Source organism: Hetaerina americana, unplaced genomic scaffold, assembly GCF_022747635.1.
Source record: "Hetaerina americana unplaced genomic scaffold, ioHetAmer1.1.p SCAF_22, whole genome shotgun sequence".
NCBI classification, from domain to species: domain Eukaryota; kingdom Metazoa; phylum Arthropoda; class Insecta; order Odonata; family Calopterygidae; genus Hetaerina; species Hetaerina americana.
In genome coordinates this window covers 4,088,303-4,109,386 of record NW_027286786.1, presented here as the reverse complement: position 1 = coordinate 4,109,386, position 21,084 = coordinate 4,088,303, and the positions used below count along the sequence as shown (strand labels likewise).

The 21,084-nt window shown below is 46.1% G+C and overlaps 1 protein-coding gene across 15 annotated transcripts in view; it reads left to right on the top strand.

Annotated features, from left to right (window-relative positions):
* The window catches only part of CaMKII (Calcium/calmodulin-dependent protein kinase II), a 329,599-nt gene that overhangs the window by 198,326 nt on the left and 110,189 nt on the right, over positions 1-21,084 (top strand). For all 15 annotated transcript variants that reach the window (XM_071586329.1, XM_071586337.1, XM_071586333.1 and 12 more), the window contains exon 3: positions 13,944-14,003. In XM_071586329.1, coding sequence (XP_071442430.1) covers positions 13,944-14,003 — 60 coding nt within the window. The remainder of the gene's footprint in view (positions 1-13,943; positions 14,004-21,084) is intronic.

Below are 21,084 nucleotides of genomic sequence, written 5' to 3'. Positions count from 1 at the left end.
AATATACTGGGACGACGGCATGCTCGAGAAAATCTGCCCATTAAAGTTAGATTTTGTGCAGATGAATGGTTTTCGTCTTCTCTTGTGGATTTCCTCTCGTTCCCCCGCCCCACACTATTCCCTTCTTATTTTCTTCGTGATTTCGACGTGCCGTCCAAAATTCCACCCTTCTCCTCTCCAACCCTACGTTCTCCCTCCCATCAACATTCGAATAGCCCCTCCGCGGACACTCCCTCGCCCACTTGCTCCGCCTCCCTCCTCTTTAAACTTTGCCTCTCCTCCGTCTCCATCTTCGTAACCATCTCCGTCGCCAGCCTTCTTTCCCCCTTCCTTCCCGACCCGCCAAATCCTCTCCCCCATCCGCCCAACTACGCTCAACCTCTCGTCTCACCGACCACCTTTCGCCGGCTCTACGCTTCACTTATCTTTTCATTACACGTCTGCCTAGCCTACTTTCCATCACTTTTCTTCTCGCGAATGCTAATTTCGCCAACGCTATTCTTATCCAAATGGCCGGGCCAATTTTTCTCCCAAATACTGTCCAAGTGAGTGAACTGTTCCTCCTGCTCTAGTCTAGTCCCACCAACCCCATGTCTAAAAAGGCTTTCTTATTTCCCAAGAATCTCATTAATTTCGTTTTCTTTTGATTTATCGTCTTTCGTTCTCGCATCTCTCCATTGAAGACCTCCCCAAAAATTCCAATGCCTTGGCTTGCGAGTAGCTTTTGTTCGATCATCTGCCAATCTAACCTTCATTCCAGGGGCAAGCCCTCGCCATTTAGTCATTGACCTTTTCTCAGCATGGACGTGTATTGAAAATTACCAACGATAACGAACAACACGCGGCTCAGTGCTCCCCGTCCCAATCTTCCTCAGCTACTCTTATTAATGGCGTCTGATTCTTATGTTGGTTTCGTATATGTCGCTTATCCCTCCAGTCTAATCCTACGTGTATTCCGCCATGCCTAAGTACTTCTATCAACTTTGCTCACTCACTCGTACAAATGTACGCTGAACTTTGCTCAGGTTTGTCCCGCGAAGTAGCCTCTCAATATTCACGATTCCCAAAACTACCCTGGCCGGGCGTGGGTTTAAACTTATCCTCTTATGCGGTACTTGTCGCCTACTGCTTCACTCTTTTCCGGGATGAGTATCAAAGTTGGTATGATAAAAACTTACGATCAAATGCCTTCCTCGTAAACACTACGGATTAGACCAAAGGCACTTTTCCTCCCAGTTTTTCCCCGAGAAGTATTCGATAAAAACTGGCATTTCCACCCCATCTACGCATGCAGCTTTCCACCGACGCCTCAGTATCGCCTCCCTCCGTCTCCTCTTCGAAGGCCCTCGGGCGGGCGGGCGGGCGCCGCGCAGCCTCGGACGCAGCGGACACTCTCGGCCGATCCGCTCCCATGGGGCTCGCCTCGTGCGCGGCGGCGGGGTCATGGACCGGCCGAGAATTTGGGTCAGTCGGTCGGTCTCTCCCGGCGGGGGGCGGGGCGGCGGCGCGGCGCTTGGTAGTATCGTGTCGGGAGGAGTCACTTCTGCTGCTGCGGCAACGGTTGGAGGCATTCCACGTCGGTCAGCACTCCTCTCGGACGCAATTCCAGCTCTTGGGTCTCTCCGCGCAAGGCCGTGATTTCGGAGTGCATTGACGTGCGGACAAAGGCTCCCCATTTCATAAAGAACCGTGATAGACGAAGGGAAGTCGTTCCATTGGATGGCATGGGATAGGAATCGCCGGCGCCACGAAGTGTACCAAGCGAAAGAGTTTTTTCTAAAAGTAATCATTCGAGTTGAACTCTGAAACATAGAGAATAACTTTAGCTCCGCCGTACGATAATGATCGGCGAGGTAACGACGAGAAGCTAAAGAATTACGATGTTGACTGGCAAATAGAGTGGTTTTTGTAATTATTAATCATTACAATTTTATTATTACGTTATTCTTCCCTAACACAATTTGCAACAACGAGTAGAAGCATCACTTACGAAAGTTCTTACTTTCCGGACTGAATACCAATTACGCAAAATTGCAATGTCCGGTGGCCTTAGGCCCCGCATACTTTCCTTTGTTCTTCGTGCACCTCGTCTCCGCCCACCTCCTTCCCCAGCGCTTGGAGAGGTCCAAAGCCTAGCAAGCGCGCAGAGCACTTGCGCCTCGAGCGTTCTTCATCCGTTAATGGCATTCCGATGCGAGGCGTACCTATCGAGTGGATTTTACGTTGACCTTGTGTTTATTTTCACGACGAATCATAAATGAAATGTCAAATGATGAGACAAAATTATTGATGAGGTGTCTTTTCTACACAGACATAAGCCACCGCAAGGGTGTGTGGTGGGAGACGTTAGGTCACCAAACACGCTTGTAAAATCCCAATTGTGTCACCCCTACCCAATTATTATTTTGATCGTGCACTCGAAAAAAGTTAATCTCACAAAATAAAGTACGTACATGCAAAAATATTGGGTAACAGGATACGTGTATTCAAATCATGGTGTAGTACTCTCTTGCACGAATTGGAAGGATGTCTCCTTAGCAGTGATGATGTTGCAAATGTCATATTATCCCCATCGTACTACGGTAGGAGAGGTCATGTCGATAACTTGGAGAGATTAAATATAGAATAGATAGATGTAATGTGTCATTTTTTCCACGCACGACAAGGGATTAGTCGTTTATTATAGTGACATTGGCCGACCGCGGTAGGGTCGTATTTGGGTCAAAATTAACCTGGTGTGTATTCACCCCCTGCCGCACGCCCTAACAGTGGCTTGCTGGGTGCTAAAATATCAAAATAAAAAATATCAAATAAAAAATAACTTGCAGGATATTGAAAAAACATGTACATGTACACTACCAATTCTAATTATCGTATCTCCTTCCCTCCTGCGGTCGTTTCTATTTTGATCTCTAATGGTACGAAGCAATAACGGCATTTTAAATAGATATCCGTTCTATAATAAATCTCCCTGATTTTACTTTGGTGATCTGATCTACCATGGAAAATTGGGACCTGTAACATATCGTAAACATCTTGCCTCAAATTTACGCAGTTAATTGACCCTTTATTTGAGCCTACGGTCTAATAGTGGCTCCAATCCTAATTCTTCCACTGTAGTGTAGTGACGCTGCTACCTTGTTCATAACAACTTTTCGCAAACTTAGCTGCTCTTCTTTGCACTCGATCTCCGAGTAGTTCCAAAAGATTTCCAGTCTCTGCTCTCGCGGAAACGAACTTTTACGCCGCTGCGATGGACTCGGCATTCTGAGAGAAGATCGTCGTCGAATGACATTAAGAGCACATCAGAATAAATCGTCACCTCTCTTAATTGAATGGAATGAATGGCGGGAGATGGGCGACCGTCCGACGAATTCACCAAGAGCGATATCAAAGTCACAACTAACCAGCGACGAGCTGGGAATTAGTCCGATGCCAGCAAATGACCATATTTGACTTCCTTGATTAATTGATCTGTTTCCACGATAAATACCTGTGGCTTATTTAAGATGGCATTGCAGGCGGTGGGAACCAATAATCGGCAGTGTACCCGAGGTGAGAGAGAGGGCGGGGGAAGGGCGGCTGCTCCGCGACATTGAATGCTGAACGACGACGGTTCACTTTGCTCACCTTGAAGCGGCACTCCTTAATGGACGCGACCCCCCTCTCGCCACCCCCCCCCTTCTCCGAGGGGGGGAGGGAAGGGGATGGGGGTGGGGGGTGGGGGAGCCAAAAGGCGGATCCAAAATGGCGGGGAAGTCACATTGTTGAGACCCCGCTGGAGTTTATAACGCCCGGGAAATGAAGTCGTAGCAGAATTCATGAATGCATGAATGCGTGCATGGTACCCAGCAAGCCACCGCTTGGGTGTGTCACGAGGGGCGATTATGCACCATTCTACTTTTGGCATCAAATACTTTTCCCCCTGTAGTGCGGTCGGATAACGTCATTCCGATCCCCTAACGTTCGTGGAAAAATTGGCATCTTAAATGTATCTGTTCTACACTAAATCGCTCTAATTTTATTGACATGAAATCTCGTACCGTAGTGCGATGGGAGCAATAATACATTTTGAACATAACTGCTAAAGAGACGTACTTCCCATTTGTAGACAAGAGATGTAATCTGTAATTTAACCTTCACTCCGTGAGGGATTCCCAGCCTAGCTGCTATAATATTTTGGATATGCTACTAAGTTTATCATTACAACATTTTACAAATCTAGCTCCTCTGCATGGCACGCAATCCAATGCGGCAGTCAGTCCAGCTTCATAAGAATGCCATTAATACTAGCAGAATATTATAAATGAGGCCTAACCAATTCATAAAATTATTTAGACTTAAGGATGATGAATATTTAGTTTGCCAGTCAGCCAAAGGGTTGCAATGATTGCTGAGCGCATTAGAAAATTAGCCTGATAGTTATGAAATGAGAATCAGTATAAACAGAACAAATGTAATGAGGTTTTCGGGTGAAAGGAAAATTAATGTAAACTTTAAAATAGGAAGACAAAAAATAGAGCAGTTGCAACAGTTTACCTGTGTCGGAAGTTTTTCCGACCTCGGTGATGGAAGAAGTATTGCGTTCGACAAAAAATCTTTTGAAAGAAGGGAATTGATGACATAGAATTAATGAAAAGGATCAGGAGGTCGCCAAGAAAAGGTTAATCAAAACTTTGATTTGGAGTGTGGTTTTCTACGTTTTGGAAACATGATCTTTGAGGCAAGATGATAGGCGTTGTCATTTTAGCCATGTTGGGGAGGGGAGAGGATTGTTGGAAGAATCCAACGGAAGCAGGGGAGGTTGGGGCGGAACACATAAATTGGGGGTTTGATGTTGGAGACGGTGATTGAGGGAAGAATATTTGCTAGCCGAGGAAGGAGGAGAAAAAGGGTAAGCTTGTTCGACGGAGGGAATTGAAGAAGGATTTAATGTAGTGGGCCCGGTTGTGTGTTGTTTGACGCAGCTAAGAATTGTAGCGATGGTGTAGATTGTCACGCAAAACCTAGCTTAAACAGTAGACTACCAAATATATTATTGGGGTAGACAAAAAGAGGCATCATTATGGTGCCCACACTATAACGTTTTGAGGAGGAACAGTGACTGTAAAAGTATCTGAATTATATACGGCAATGCCAATTGAAATGAAGCAGTCGGTTTGCTCTCTCGTGTTGCTCGAGTCCTCTCGCCCTGCTCCCTCTGGGCTGGCAACACTTCGCCAGCCACCGCTAGGGTGCCTCCCACTGGTGGTCGCCGCTTCCAGATCTTTTCACGGGGCCTCGAGAATCTGGAAGAGCCTGCAAATCACCGAGTAATCTTTTTTTTCCGTGACAACATTTCTCATTTTGGAGGTGGCTGCTGGTTGTCAATTATTTATTTATATATTTTTATTTATTTATGTATTCCCTGCAAGCCACCGCTAGGGTGTGCGGCAGGGGGTGAATACACACCAGACTAATTTTTACGCGAACATGACCCTACCGCGGCCGGACAGTATTATTCTGATCCCCTGTCGTTCGTGGGAAAAAATGGCATCTTCAATTTATCTGTTCTGCACTCAATGTCTTTAATTTTATTGACATGATCCCTCCTACCGTTGTGCGACGGGAGTAATAATACATTTTTAACATCACTACTGAAGAGTCGTCCTTCCAATTTATGCCAGATCTTCAATCTGTTATTAAGTAGCTTCAGTATGTGTCAAGGACTGCTTCTAGAGTATTGAGGACTAAGGTTTTTTTTATCCGTACCGCTCTGAACCCGTGGAGCATCTTCGTGAGCGAGGTTATGGTTCGGGATTTATTTTTTTGTGATTGGTCTCACAGATGCTGTTCATTTGCGTAGTAATGATTACCCGTGATAGTGCAAATATTACCTGAAGCGTACACGCGTGGGCTTTTTTTATCCTTGTGGGTTACTTGCGATCGACGAAGGCATCGGGTGTGGATGACCGGGCGAGCGAGCGGGAGGCGTCGGAATCCTTTGACGCAGGAGAGGGGTCGGCGCGGGGGGCGCTGAGCGAGGCTCCCCGGGAGCGCCGCGGCCGCATTGTGAAGGAAATTGGCCTCGGTGTGTCGCCGTGGAACACCTCGGCACACTGCTTGCCGCGGCACGTCGTGGGAGACTGAAGATGGCGCGTGGAGAATAGTATCGGTCGCGGCATCGGGGAACATCGACTGCGAATCGCCGAGGCAACAATTGACTCCGTAAAGGGCCGCGTGATGTTTTTTAAGAGCGCCGCTCGGTGTGCGAGGACTTACGTGAGAATGCGACGTTTGCAAGGAATGGGCGCAAGTCTGAGGGGAAAAAGGCGAGGACATGATACCAAGATATCCCATTGAATCCAGCGCCCCTCTCCTTTTCACTTGAAAAATCTACTTTAAGTATTTTGCTGCCATCCATGCAAACATTTATTGCAATTGAATTTGAACTCTGTTCTCCTTGTCTTCTTCTTTTGACGCACGCTAAGAGAAGGGAGACTTATTCCGTTGACAATGAACCCGTGGACGGGTGAGCCGCGAGACAGCGGACGCCCATCGATACACCCCGCCCGTCCGCATTCGCCGCGTAGGTGTCGTCTCTCGGGAGGCCTCCGTGGCCCCTAGTGCTCCTCCGGGAGATATTCGCCAGGAATGAGTGCGTCCCTTGGAAGCGAAGGAGAGTGCGATGTGGAGAGCAGGTGGTCGCCGTCAAGTAGGGGAGGCGACCGACAACTGAGGTCATTTGCGCTGTTAGGGATGGCTGGGAAAGGAGAAAGGGAGGAGAGAAACCCGGCGACAGAATTAGTCTACAAGGTTTGCATAAAAAGTATCGGTGACTATTTATTCCCGACGTATGCGGGAAGCGCCGAATTCAGACCGTCGGTGTGTGCGCATGATCGCAGATAGTATTGGAATTGATAAGATGACAGTGCACACCATTAGCACTGAAAATTTGGCGATTCGGAAGATCTGCGCTGAGCTCGTCCTCCCGAAGGCCCTATTGAAGGACGACCTAGAGAGCAGAGTCGAGTGTCTATCTGCTTGCGAAGAAGACCTTCCGCCCCACGTTGAGGATGAACCTCACTTTTGGACAACGGCACCAGTAGATTATTTCCTATTCCCTAGAAAAGTGAAATCCTCCCTCATAGGTCACCACCCTGGGACCCCAAGTGCCGCCAAAGAGGCCTGCATGCGTACCCACCCTTGAGGACCTTCCATCTGCCAGGGAGCCTTCGAGTCGTGGAGAAGCCGCAAAAGGGCAAAAGTGCGTGTCGGCGCTCTCAAGGGATGCACTGCACGGAGGCGTTGCACGAGCAATACCTGAGATAAATCTATTTTTCCAAAAAATCTTTTCACGATACTTTTTATAAAAACCTTGTATTCTTCACGAAATGCTCCAAGGGGTCCGCAGTTCTACGTCCCATCCGAGGGACGACGTACTCACTCTAAGTGCTCCTCACAAAGCACCTCAAGTGGGGATCGGGACACCACTTATGCCGCGTGGGGGCCAGAGGACGAGCGGGGATGGAGGTCTTAGTGTGTGTAGCGGGCGCGGTGGAGGAACTAAAATGGGCGGAAGGGAGGAGGAACGAGCTACTGGTGTGAAGACGGTCGCAGGGAGAAATGGAGAGAAGGCGGGGCAGGGAAGATGGACGCGTGGGGTTATCACGGGTGAGTGGCAGTGGGGTGTAGTGGGGACTGTGATGAGGAGCGTGAGAGAGGTGGGCGAGGCGAAGCGGGGGCCGCCGCCTCCCCCCTCTCTCTCCACCGGCAGTCCTCCTCTTCTTGGCCCTCCCGCCCCCTCCTTCGTTATTTTCGTCACCCTTCCCCCGTCGGGGGCGGAATTCCTGCCCCCGCTCCGCGTCTATTATTTGACTCCCATCCCGTCTCACGCGAGACGAGAGACTAATCGCCGCGAAGATGGCGGCGCTGCTGGGAGTGAAGCGGGGCGAGGGGAGGAATTCTCGGACGTGTGGCGCCCCTGGGCACGTGTTGAGTAATTTAAAATGGAGGCCAATGCACGCCAGAATAAACAAAATATGTTGCACGCTTCCTCTCTCCCGAACCTGTGCGACGTAGAAACGCGAAACGATTACGATGTGCGCGTTTTGTGTGTTTGCGAATGACTTGAACTTAACACGTCACAAGGGAGGCGCGATTGGACGTAAAGCTAAACATAAATATATTTGAAGCTCTGATCATTTATTTCGATTGTAATTGAGGAAATGATTTGCGCATTGGCCTTCCGCCGCGCTGGGAAGGCGTCGTTAGCGGCCCTGCGTGGGCGATGATTGGGATGGAGTGGCGGCGGTGTGCTGGTGGAATGCTTTCTCCCTCCCGCGGGGCCCTATCCCGGCGATCGGCGAGAGAGGGCCGGTCGGACGACCCGCGCTCTTCTTCCCAGCGCCTACACAACACCCCAGGGGACGACGCCGCGAGAGCGCGTGGCCGGGGGTGGTGGGGAGCCGCCCAAACGTGCACCCATATTTGATACGGTCGTCACCCGCAGAAATCCTCGCAAAGCGAAATGAACGGCCGTGCGGAAGACACGGAGCGAACCCTTTGGAACGGGGATGCTGAGGACCAGAAAGTAGGAATATATGAAGCGTGGGATGGAGAGAGTGAATGTATGTAGACGTGGTAGGAGTGGGATGGAGAGTAGGATTGCAGGAGAGATAGTGGGGAAGGGGTTGGCGCTAGTGTTGAGCAAAAAGGTAGGAAGAAGTAAGCAGGAAAAAAAGTGCTGAAGACCCCTCTTCGTCGAGGGAGGAAGTGAATGGAGGGTGAAGGATAATCACGAAGTGGGAAGAAGTGACTTCTCAGCGCAAAGAGCCAATGAATGGAAAGCGTCGATGCAATCACATACGTCCTTTCAGTTTCTGTTCCCTCGATAAAATCCGTGGACGTCAACCGAAATAACGAGCAAAAGATACGCTGCTCATCAGTGCTGTAGCTAGTTTATTCAAAGCAGGGAGAAGATGCATTCCTTCGCTTTCAAACATGAAACGCACCCTGTCAGCGCGATACAGGAAACTCTCCTACTCGTCCATAATCCGCCCCATCGCCACTCGCGCCAGTCCCCTTAGGCGCGAAACCCTCTCACTTCAGTCGACCGAAGGACTGACAAGACCACACCCACCAGTGCAAGCAACCCTGCGCTGACATCGATATGTCTCCCATTTTCAATCCTCCCTCCCTGGCTCCTCTCTGAAGTATCATCAAGCCAAAATCCTCGCGTCAATACTTGATGAACAATTGACATATTAATCCAGGGAACAAAATTATATAATGCTTAGTAAAGATCCATTGAACGAAAAGGTAGGAAGAAGCGTAGTCTAAATAGAGCCAGCGACGAATGGAATATTACTAGTAGAGATAAAAGGAGAACCGACGAACTTGGTCATTGTTCAGGCATACATGCCACCGAGCAACCATACGGAGAAAGAGGTCGATAGGATATACGATCAGTTAGAGGGCATGATCGCGTGTGTTCCTGCAGGGAAACATTTGATAGTGATGGGGGATTGGAATGCGACGGTAGGCGAAGGAAGAGATGGTGGTGAGGTGGGGGACTACGGTTTAGGCACGAGGAATGACCGCGGGGAGAAAGCAGTTGAGTTCTGCAGGAGACAGGGGCTAGTCATCACCAACACTTGGTTTAGACACCACAAAAGGCGCAGGTATGCATGGAAAATGCCAGGTGACTCAGAAAGGAATCAGCTAGATTATATTCTGGTTAGACACAGGTTTAGGAACAGTGTCATAAATTCCCACAGCTTCCCGGGAGCGAATGCGGACTCTGACCACAATTTAGTTGTTGTGAAATGTAGCGTGAGATTTAAGAGGATGACTCAGAGTGGACGGATCAGGAAATTGGATTTAGATGGACTACTGGAAAGAAAAAGAAGAGTAAGTGAAAAATATTAGAGAGAAAAGGAAGACGGGTACATTAGAAGAAAAATGTGAACATAAGGAAAAAGGGATATCGAAAACCGCAAACGACACTATGGGAACAGTAAATAGGAACAGGACAAATAAAACCGGGGATTACAGACAATATGGGAGAAGGAATTTTAAAAATATTACGAGTTAGGTATAAGAAAGTGCATGGAGTTAAAAATACAGGTAAACCGAGGTGGGAAACTAAGAGGCCAAATAAGCATAGCGGAAGACGCAATGCGAGGGTATGTTCAATTTACAATGGATTGACGAAATGAAATGGAAGTGAGGAAATAATACCTTGATCAAAAAGTTCCCGGAATAACCACCGTGTGGCGCTCCCATCGTTCCGATTTGAGTTCTGTTTTTTTTGTTAAATTGGTACATCTGTTGTTGATATTCCCTTTAAATCTTAGTGTCATAACTTGACATTTGCAAAAGTTACGTAGCCAAGAGTACATCTATCTCTGTGTGTGTTGGCGATTTTTTACAATTGCAGAAATGGATTTAAATTTGCAACAACGAACTTGTATTAAATTTTGCGTAAAAAACGGATTTAGTGGCGCACGGACGTTGGAAATGTTGGAAAAGTGTTTCGGCAACGATTCTCTAAAAAAAACGGTCGTTTACCAGTGGCACGAGCGGTTCAGAAGTGGTCGTGAGTCAATCAAAGATGATGAACGCAGTGGCAGACCATCGACATCGAAAGTCGGTGAAAAAATTGATAAAGTAAAAGAAATGTTGGTCAATAACCGCAAATTAACCATCAGAGAAATAGCGGAGGACTTGAACATTGCCTATGGATCCGCCCAAGACATTGTGGTTAATGATTTGGGTTTCCGTCGTGTAGCAGCAAAGTTGGTGCCAAAAGACCTCAATTTCATGCAAAAAAGAGACCGTGTTGACGTCGCAAAAGACATGATTTGCGAGGCTGAATCCGATCCCACATTCATCAAAAGGATCATTACTGGAGACGAGACGTGGGTTTATGAGTACGACACGCAATCCAGACATCAGGCAAGTGAATGGCGTTCACCAAATGAGCCGAGACCAAAAAACCCACGTCGTTTTCAGTCAAAAAAGAAGGCAATGCTGACGGTTTTCATGGATTACAACGGTGTAGTGCATCATGAATTTTTGCCAGAAGGCCAGACAGTAAACAAAGAGTATTATTTGGGCGTTATGAGACGTTTGCGTGAAGCAATTCGCCGAAAGAGACCAGAAATGTGGGCAGAAAACTCGTGGATTTTGCACCATGATAACGCACCGTCGCACAGTGCTATCATTATTCGTAATTTTTTGACGAAAAATGCAACAAATACCATCCAACAGCCACCGAATTCACCTGATTTGGCTCCCTGTGACTTCTTTCTGTTCAATCGAGTTAAAAAACCATTACGGGGAACGCGTTTTAGCAGCCGAGAGGAAGTAATGGAAAAATCGCAGGAAGCACTGATGGACATACCGAAAACCGAATATAAAAAATGTTTCGAGGATTGGATCAAGCGCTGGCATAAGTGTGTTGCAGTCGATGGGGATTACTTTGAAGGGGACAATATAGATTTAGATGAATAAACTTGTATTTTTAATTTTCTGAATAAATTCCGGGAACTTTTTGATCAAGGTAGTATATGGTAAAGACCTCAGGCCAGCATATTTAAGCATAGGAAGGAAATTTGATGTTGATGAGGATAGCTTAGGTCCACGCGTAAGTAATGGCGAGATGGAAGGGACATTAGGCGAAATGAAATCAAAAGGAGGTTGTCTCAGGCATGATGTAGTGGAATATTAAGATTTATTGAAAATTGGCAGTTTTCTACGAAATAAATGTTCAATGCATTGCCAAATTTTAATAAATAGGAAATGAAATAAAAAGGGGGGCGTGAGATGGGTTTTTGATTGGAAGATAAATTCCTAATCCAGTGGATTATATCCCCCTTAATTCTAAAATGTCTACGTTTTCGTGTCAATTTCTTGTGAGGGACCCTGTCGAAGGCGTTCCTGAAATCAAGATATATAGTAAATACGTGGGTATTCCCTGCCCACCGATTTGTGGATTTTACGGATAAAAGCATTTAATTATGTTTCGCATTATTCTCTCGTCCCAAAGCAGTGCTGGCTACGGCAGGATATGTCCCTACTACAGAGAAGGAACATTATATTTCTAAAAATTATATTTAATAAGATTTGCAGGATATCATTGAAAACAATCAGTGTGTGTAACTGGGGTCCTCCCCATCGCCGCATGTGTAGAGCAGGGCGGTGCTAGTCAACTTCCTGTCGCAAGAACTTCCTGACTATTTTTTCGTTAAACCATTTCAACAATTTGAGTGAACTTTTCTTTGTCTCCTGAAGGCCTCTCTGACTCTTCGGTTGTTCCTTCGTCACTACTTGTCATTGCGTTCGCATCGGTATGGGTATTTCCTCCTGCCTCAGACATGTATAACCTGTCAGCATATTTTCCAATAGTGTTTCTTGCCAGCGCCGTTTTTCTAACCTGAATGGTATGCAGTTCTTGTTTCAATTTCTCCCGACGCACATTAATTGCCCCCTTCATACATTACATGGCCTGTTCCATAAGTAGTAGGACTAAGGCGATTGAAAAAATATTTATTGCCAGAACTGATACATTTACTCATAAGTCTTCGAAGTAGGGCCCTTGTGCGTCCACACACACACCGCTGTGCCAGCGGAATTAGCCACGCCTCTTACGCCCTCTTCAAGGCGGCGCCCGGAATGCTGCTAAGCTCCCTCGTCACGGCCTGTTGTAACGCTTCCACCGTGCCGCAGTGACATCCTTTCACCACGGATTTGTAGCGGGGGAAGAGGAAGAAGTCTGGTGGGGACACGTCAGGGCTGTAGGGTGGTTGAGGCAAGGTTGCCATTTTGTGCCGGAGCGGGTGGTCTGTTACTCGCTCCGTTACTCGGAGACCACTCTCGGCACCAACTTCGCATGCACCTTTCTTATGCCCATGTTTGCAATCACAAGGCGATGCACCTCACTATTACGGATGCAAAGTTCAGGACGAAGGGCGTCCCGGAAGTCCGACGCCTTCAGCATTTTCTCTACCTTCCCGAAACAACACGTGCTATTCAAAAACACCCGATATACCCATGTCGTTATCACCATAAGCTGTCTTGAGCATGTCATGAGTCTCTTTCCCGGTTTTGCCCAATTTCACGCAGAATTTGATGTCGTACGCTATTTCAAAACCGGTTCACGACGGAGAGTAGAGTAACGAGGTCACGTTGTAGAGGTTGCGCAAACGAACGATCCGGACTCCGCAGAGGCTTGGAGCCAACTGCTACCGGCCTCCAGCTTTTCCTGAGACTCTCCCTCGAACCGAGCCTGAGAAACCGCCGCCCGCCCGTACATCCGGGAAAAATAAGTCATTCTACTTTTGGGGCAGACGTAGGTATACTATATGCTTGATGCTTTTCCGCAATCTTTTTCATGAACTTAGTTTTCATTTCCACTTATATAGCTTAATGATCGCAGATGCCCTCTGCTACATCTACGTATTTATAATGCCTGGCGAAGTAGTCGCCGGCATTTCGAGTATGTGGTGTCCTCGTGCCAGTGATTTAACTTCTTATTCTAACTGGCAATTACGACTATTCAGAAGTTCCTGATATGAAAAATTGTTCTTCATTATAGCGTTTAGTATTTACTCCACAACAATTTTTGTTGTTGTTGCATTGTATTGCATAGTTAGTGGATGACTCCGTTAAAAATTACTTTCGAAGGGTTTCTCCTATTTTCGTGGAACAACAAATTTTAATGTAGATTATCCTTATTTATCATTACAAAACTGGGTCGTTTTAACAAAATGTAAGATTCCCGCTAACTCGGGACCTTAGGTCATTAGTGCATATTCAGATTTAATCACGAGTCCCAAGTTACTGTGCGCTGGAAGAACCAGTTGCTCGGCGGATTTGTTTCTCGATGATCTTCCCGCAGATTTATTTCGCATCGCATTGCTGTGCACTTTTTAACCTCTCTTTTCCCTTTTTCTTTGCAGATTTTCAGAAGTTGGAACGTGAAGCCCGTATATGTCGGAAACTTCAGCATCCCAATATCGGTGAGTTGAATAAAGGTTTGTCCGCCGCGGCCTGCATTCAGCCATCCTCTCGAAGGAGGCGGCTCCTTGTGTCGGGCCGCAATCATTCTGTGCACGCACTGAAGTGCCAGTGACGGGGATCGAGTGGGCCTTTGTGACCCCTCTTAACAAAATATGCATGGTAATATCATTTTAAGGAGTCGCGAGTCTAACATTCCAGGGAGTCTTCATTTCCTTCAAAACACGTGCAAGTACAACCATTAATATTTGATCCGAGTTATTACGCACTCTACCGCTAAATAAATGAACTCGGTATTAAGGTTGTTTCCTCGAAAAGAACTTTGGCGGGGAACTTGGGCGTCCCTGAATCCTCGGAAGCTGAAAATGTAAAGATAGACCGCGGGCAACGGTCATCAGCTGTGACCGACTGGATCCCGTGGGCGCAGGCTCCATTTTATTAACTAATATGCGGTTGTTGAATAAATAAGTTTCAGTGCGTGCGGTCGCTTGGCACCCCCAAATTATCGGTATCAACTTGATATCAATCCATCTACTGCGCCGATCTTCATTGATGGTGGGATCTGGATTTCGTTCTAAGTGTGCTAAAATTAAATAATTTGGTTATGAAAGGAAAATATGCTATCACATTTTAAATAGGAATCGATGAATACAAAATCATACCAGAGGGAGTTTGGGGCGAGGAAACATGCTATTATTTGGGGAATGTTTGATGGGCAAGAATGTGTAGGGATGTTTGATTTATGGATGGTCTCTGGATATGAGTCGATGGCAAGGGAAAATTTGTGGGGAAATTATCGGGGAGAATCGAGATAGTAACTAAGTCAGTGAATGTGGATGGAGAGGGAATAGAATATTTTAAGTGGGGATGGATGGCATCTGCTGTATTGGAGGCATTTGTGTTTACCGGAAGGTTTTCGTGGACACATTTGCAGAACGTTTTAAGGGAGACGTGTAGACGTCAGAGAAGGGTGCAAGTAGTGGTGACGAAATAGTGGAGATGAAGGGTGCAAGTGAGGAAGTTTTGTGGCGAAATGAATGTATTTAGGAATCAGGTGACTTGTGGCCTTAGAGTATGGCATGGGCCCCGACATATAGTATGCCATAGAAGCCGAGGCGGAAGTCGGGCAATGAGAGGTTGGACTTGCTTTCGAGTTGATTTGTGGGTAGCTGTCAGCAAACGAGAAGTGGCTTTGGATGAAATGGAGGATGCTAGGGAGGTGCTACATTTGGGTAAATCGTGCCGGAGGAATGAGATGGCGTCGATGGGAGGGGGGAGGGTAGGATGCGATGTCGGACGTGGTCTGGAGAATGAAGGGAGGTTTGAGAAACAGTCTTCGACTCTGAATAGGATGGTGTGGACCTGGGCCGACGAGGACGGGCATTCTTTCTTTGGGGAATTCGGGTCGGAAGCAATGGGCTAGCCTGGGTTGTGCGTGTGTTTGCGTGTTGCCGGAAGGCTGCAGAAGTGAGGAGTGCTTGCTTGCTTGCGGAAGGAAGAGGATGTCAGTGGTGAACCAGCCTTCAGGGGAGTCATTCTCCTTGAGAAATGAAATGATTTGTCCTTGAACATCATGAGTGTACGATGCCAAGGATTGGCGAACACGAGGCACCTTTTGAAAGATTCATTTAAGCGCACAATCTGCAGATCGGTTACCGTGAAATATTGTTCCTTTAATTTGGTTGATTGAACCTTTTTGCAACAAGTGAAGTCCGCCCCATCTTTTACGCTGGACGATGGACACGCGGATACTTGAGATTGAAGGCATTTGGGGATCGAGATGGTGCGGGGGCTAACGTACTGGCTTCCCACCTAGAGGGCCCGGGTTCAAATCCCGTCGGTGTTGAATATTTTTCAGAGGTATCTCGATCCCTACTTGAGGTGCTTTGTGGAGGGCACTTTGAGTGAGTACGCCGTCCGTCGGATGGGACGTTAAGCTGCGGACCCCTTGGCGCTTTTCGTTAAAGAGTAGGCTAATGCCGACGCCGGGCTTCTCTCCACCCTTCATCCTTTCCTATCCATCCCCTATGGCGCAAATGACCTCAGCAGTCGGCCGCCTCCCCTAAATACTGCTACTGCTTGAAGGCATTTGATTGCTCAGAATAAATATTAAAATTTTAAGATTAAATTTAGAGTATTCAAATGCCTGGAAGTGAGCACTATAAGGCCATCACATGTTCTAAAATGTTATTCCTGATACCTGCTATTATCAGCGATAGCAAATTGAATTATATCTCAGTGGCATAATTAAGTGGTTGCAATTCATGAACATGAAACGATTACATTCATTTATGCTAATCCACTTCGCCCTGAATTCCCACGAGTCGTTGGGCAGGATAAAATTCTGTAACGTTCCCTTTCAACGAATGCACTATCGTCCTACCCACTATTAGTTCCTTCCCACGAAGGACGGTTAACCTGGAGGATATAGGGAGAAAGGATTGCAGCGCATTTGTCATTGAACACATCAAACACGTTGTCTGAAATGGCAGCCATCGTCACAAGGGATTACGCACGGAGTGATGCTAAGCGACCGACACTTCCACATTGGTGACAATCGCAGCGGCGCTAGCAGAGCCACGAAGCGTCCGGCAGCCATGGGAATGCCATAAGCACTCTTGGTGCACGCAAGCACATCAGGAATCTACACTAACCTTATAACGCACGCATAGTGAGAAATAAAAAGTCACTAAATTATTTTAACTTCCTGTCCAATATAGCAGTGATGCGGTTCTTCAGAAACACTCCATTGACTACATTGACGTCTGTTATTTCACAGAAAAAATTAAAATGAAAGGAAAGAGGTTGACATAGTGAATCGGAACGACCGCGTGCTCAGAAGCCGCTTGAGTTGACTCAAGTGTGCATTAGCGACGCCTTGCTGTTCCCCTTGAGGAGGCGCTTGATGCAATCGATCGACTCTCGCCTTTGGTATCGCATACGATAATCAAATCAACCCTCGTATTATTCCAAGGCAACTTCGCCGCCGCAACGAGAGTGGCCGTTGGTCCGAATTCCGTTTGAAGTCGAAATCGCCGCGACGGGCCAGGAGGACCGGACCATGCGAAGGACCGGAAGGTTTGGCATGAGGAGGAGGAGGAGCCAGCAGTGGTATACCATGTGCCGGTGGCTCACACTCGATCCCTCCCATTCGACTGCGCCCAAATGCATTTGGTGCCCTTGACTGTTACCGCGTGACTTATGAACGCGAAATAATTTGTTATTTTTCACGTGTCGCTTTCAGAGTAATTTCCTTTTTTATAAAATAATAAAAACTAAATTTCACCAATCACCTGAGAAGAGGAAACGCGTAGATTTCATTTTGTCCCAAGATTATGTTTTTTCGCCTTCGAGTCAATGGCCGTGGGTGCTGCAATGTTGTGTTTGTTTACTGCAGCATATGAAGTGTAGTAAACAATGATATTTACTTCTGAAAGGGGAATGAACTCGGAGCGTGACTCCCATTTGAGTATCTATCTTCAACTGTCCTCGTGGAACGAAAGGTCGCGTGCAGGCCGCTTGGAGCGTGAATCGAAGCTGGAAGAGGTTGCCAAGGTTCCATTTCCTGTCGCTATGCTTCTCGGCGTCGCCGAAGCGAGTTCGAACCCCGCTCGTTCGGTCTCCACGCGTGACGTTCAATCGATCGGGTCCTTTCGCCGCATAAGCGCATCCGTGGTGTCGCGGGCGGTTGTCGATCCCGGCTCTCCTACGTGTCCACCCGCCCGAGAAGCGGTCAGACGACGAGGACCTTGGGCGCTTCTCCCCCCTCCTGCCGATCGAACGATTAAGTCCCCGAGTCACGAGAGACCCCGTGCTAGACGGCGCGAATTCGCCCTTGACCCCCCCCTCCCCGCGCTCTCTCTCCAACCGATATCACGCGGGCGCTCAGGGACGCAGGGAGCGATGCCTTTCATATGATCCCGCGATGTAATTATTCCGAGTGAAGCGGGTGTTTCCATCAGTCATTTATGCAGCCCTCTCAGAACTCGAAAATGAAATTTCTTTTCAGCTAATCGTTTTGGGGCGTGTCTTCATGGCAGTGTATAGATGCATGAGCATGGAATTAGTGACTCTCATTACAACTAAAACGACTGAAAGGTGAAATATCATACTTATCTACCGGCTAATATTATTAAATCGGACTCTATATTAGGTGTGGCTTTACCATGGATCGTTTGTATTGGCGTGGGCCGGCATTTGTTGACATAAAAACATGGAAGCATATGTCTTCAATAAATGGAAACACTCTTTGTCAAATTTTTCGACCCTCCCAAAACAGATCCGCACGAAATTATCATTATAATATTGAGAGTATTGTGCCTTTGCCTTCTACCATAACTGCTAATCTAGAAAACCAGCTTGCTAGCTAAAATTAACCTTTCATTGATGTAATAGCAGCAGTCGCTATTTTTAATTTCGCGCCAAGAGATATTCCACGGCTGAGGCGGATGTGAGGAAGGGGGAGGAAGGGAATCATCGCGGGCCATCAGTCCGAGCGGTGGCTGTGGAGCAACTCTCTTCAATCTTCAACGGTCCTGTTTCAACCCTCCAAAGTCTCCCTTCCCTTCCATTGTGCTCTCCAGGAAACTCTCATCCTTCTGGATGCGCCCTATAATTTCCCTCTTCTTCTTGAAAATGTCCTCCATGGTGTTCTCTCGGCACTCACCTCGTTGAAGCGCTTGTCTATTAGTTTCTCCGCCCCTCCATTTCATTTTCATCGTTCTCTCGTAGTTCCATCGCCTCTTTGTCTTCTGCTTCCACAGATCGCGTCCACAAAAAAAGAGACTCCGTATCTGTGTGAGATTCCATAATTCGCTTCCGTATTCCAACTGTTCGCCGTTATTAGTTGCTTCTCGGATGGAGAGCCTTCTTCGCCATTCTTCTTACTAATCATCTTCTTGCTTCCTCCGCCACTCTAAAAACCCTGCTGTGAATATCCAATCGTTCCCGGCTCAACTTTGTGGAAATTCATGTTTATTAAATGAAGAATGCAGTGCATCTTTCCACTGTCCTTTATTCACGTACAACCAGTTTCAACGCTCAAGCGTCATCATCAGGTACAAATTAATCAAGTCGCAGTCCATTTATATATACCATTCATGAGGGAGAGGAGGGGTGGGTGAGGGAGGGGGGGGAAAAGGAGGGGAAAAAGTGGGGTTGTTTCCTTATATCTGTTTCTGTATAAATGAGTATTTGTTCGCCGTTTGGCGGGATTTCGTGTTTGAATGTGTATTAGGCCAATGTGGCTCGTCTCTTCTTCTGGCTATGCGTGCCACGAAACGCACTATTTTTATCCTTTATGATGTTGCATGATTCCTTTACTTCTCCTCTGTGTGTCTTGTCTATTTCTCCTTTGGTGGGTGAAACAGCTCCCTAACGCCATCTCTTGGCCAAAGAATCGGGGCACTTGGTTGCATAAAGCATCGCAGATCTCAGTGTAAATTACGTTTCCTGGATAGCTCAAGTGATTAAGAGCCTCCGCCCGGCAAGTAGAAAGATTCGGAGTTCAAATCCCGGTCTAGGAAATATTTTTACTCTCGCGATCTGCTTGATTCCGCCTTCCCCACCTCTCCTGTGTTCGCCCTTTATGTGTGTTCCTATCCCTTTTCCTTATATCTGTTTCTATATAAATGAGTGTGTATAGATATATATAGATATATATATATATATATATATATATATATATATATATATATATATATATACAGATATATATATATATATATATATATATATATATATATATATATATATATATATATATATTTATATTTATTTATTTATTTATATATAAAATATCTTCGAAATGGAACGCTCTTCGGCGACACACAAATATATAAAAACACAGATGTAGATTTTTAGAATATAGAGACACAAAGAAAGGACACTCACAATTTGTTATTTTACGTTTCGACAGCACGGCTGTCGTCTTCAGACAGCCGTGTCTCAGCTGTCGTCTTCTGAAGACGACAGCCGTGCTGTCGAAACGTAAAATAACAAATTGTGAGTGTCCTTTCTTTGTGTCTCTATATTCTAAAAATCTACATCTGTGTTTTTATATATTTATATATATATATATATATATATATATGGAGGGCTATATATGCACACACATATGTATGTATATATATATACATGTGTATATATATATATATATATATATATATAGTTATATATAGCACTACAGTCCTTACAAGTTAACTTATAAATGCCATTTTCATTTTGTGTACATATTTTGTCTTTTGTAGTATTCAAGAATGATTTTAAGTTAATCGTAATGTAACAAGCTATTCGAAATTTCTCCCTAGGAAAGAGGTTGGCTAACTTTTGTGAAATAAATCCATAATACGGGAGTTTGCACCATTTGTAACCTATTTGCTCCACATTAATTGGTTTGAACAAAAGATTGTATGCTTTGAAGGAACATTTTCTTTGCAGTATACTGTCAATTAAATTTTCTTTGTTGCCATTTTTCATTTCTAAACCTTTAAACGTTTTGAGTTCTTTAAAAAAATTACTTTTGGAGGGAGGAATGACCAACAGTCTGTTTATTAGGAAATGAAAAGGGGAAAGCTTGTGCGATATGTGATGATAGCTTTGCTATATGGACAGGTACTGATGGACGGTTAGAAAATTTTCTGAACAACCAAAATTCCCATTGCGAATGTATCAAATTCACTTGTGAGAAAGAAATTAATAATCAAATAATTTTTTTAGATATCACAGTGTCGAGAAAGGGACGGGACTTTGAATTTGCAATTTTTCGGAAAAGCACCACCACAGACCACATCATCCCCTCCAACTCCCGCCATCACATATCGCACAAGCTTTCCACTTTTCATTTCCTAATAAACAGACTGTTGGCCATTCCTCCCACTTTTGAATCCCATTCAATGTACCTCCTTCCATGCCGTCCGATATGCCTATCCTTTTCTTACTCCCCATGGATTAAAATCTTGACGCGGTGGAGGGGCTTGTACGTCCCGATGACCCCCAGAGCTGTGCTGGCGGGAGCGATGACGATTGCTCCTGACAGGCGAGCCATAGGTCGAAGGTCAGGAGCGAAAGAGGAAAGGCAGTCCA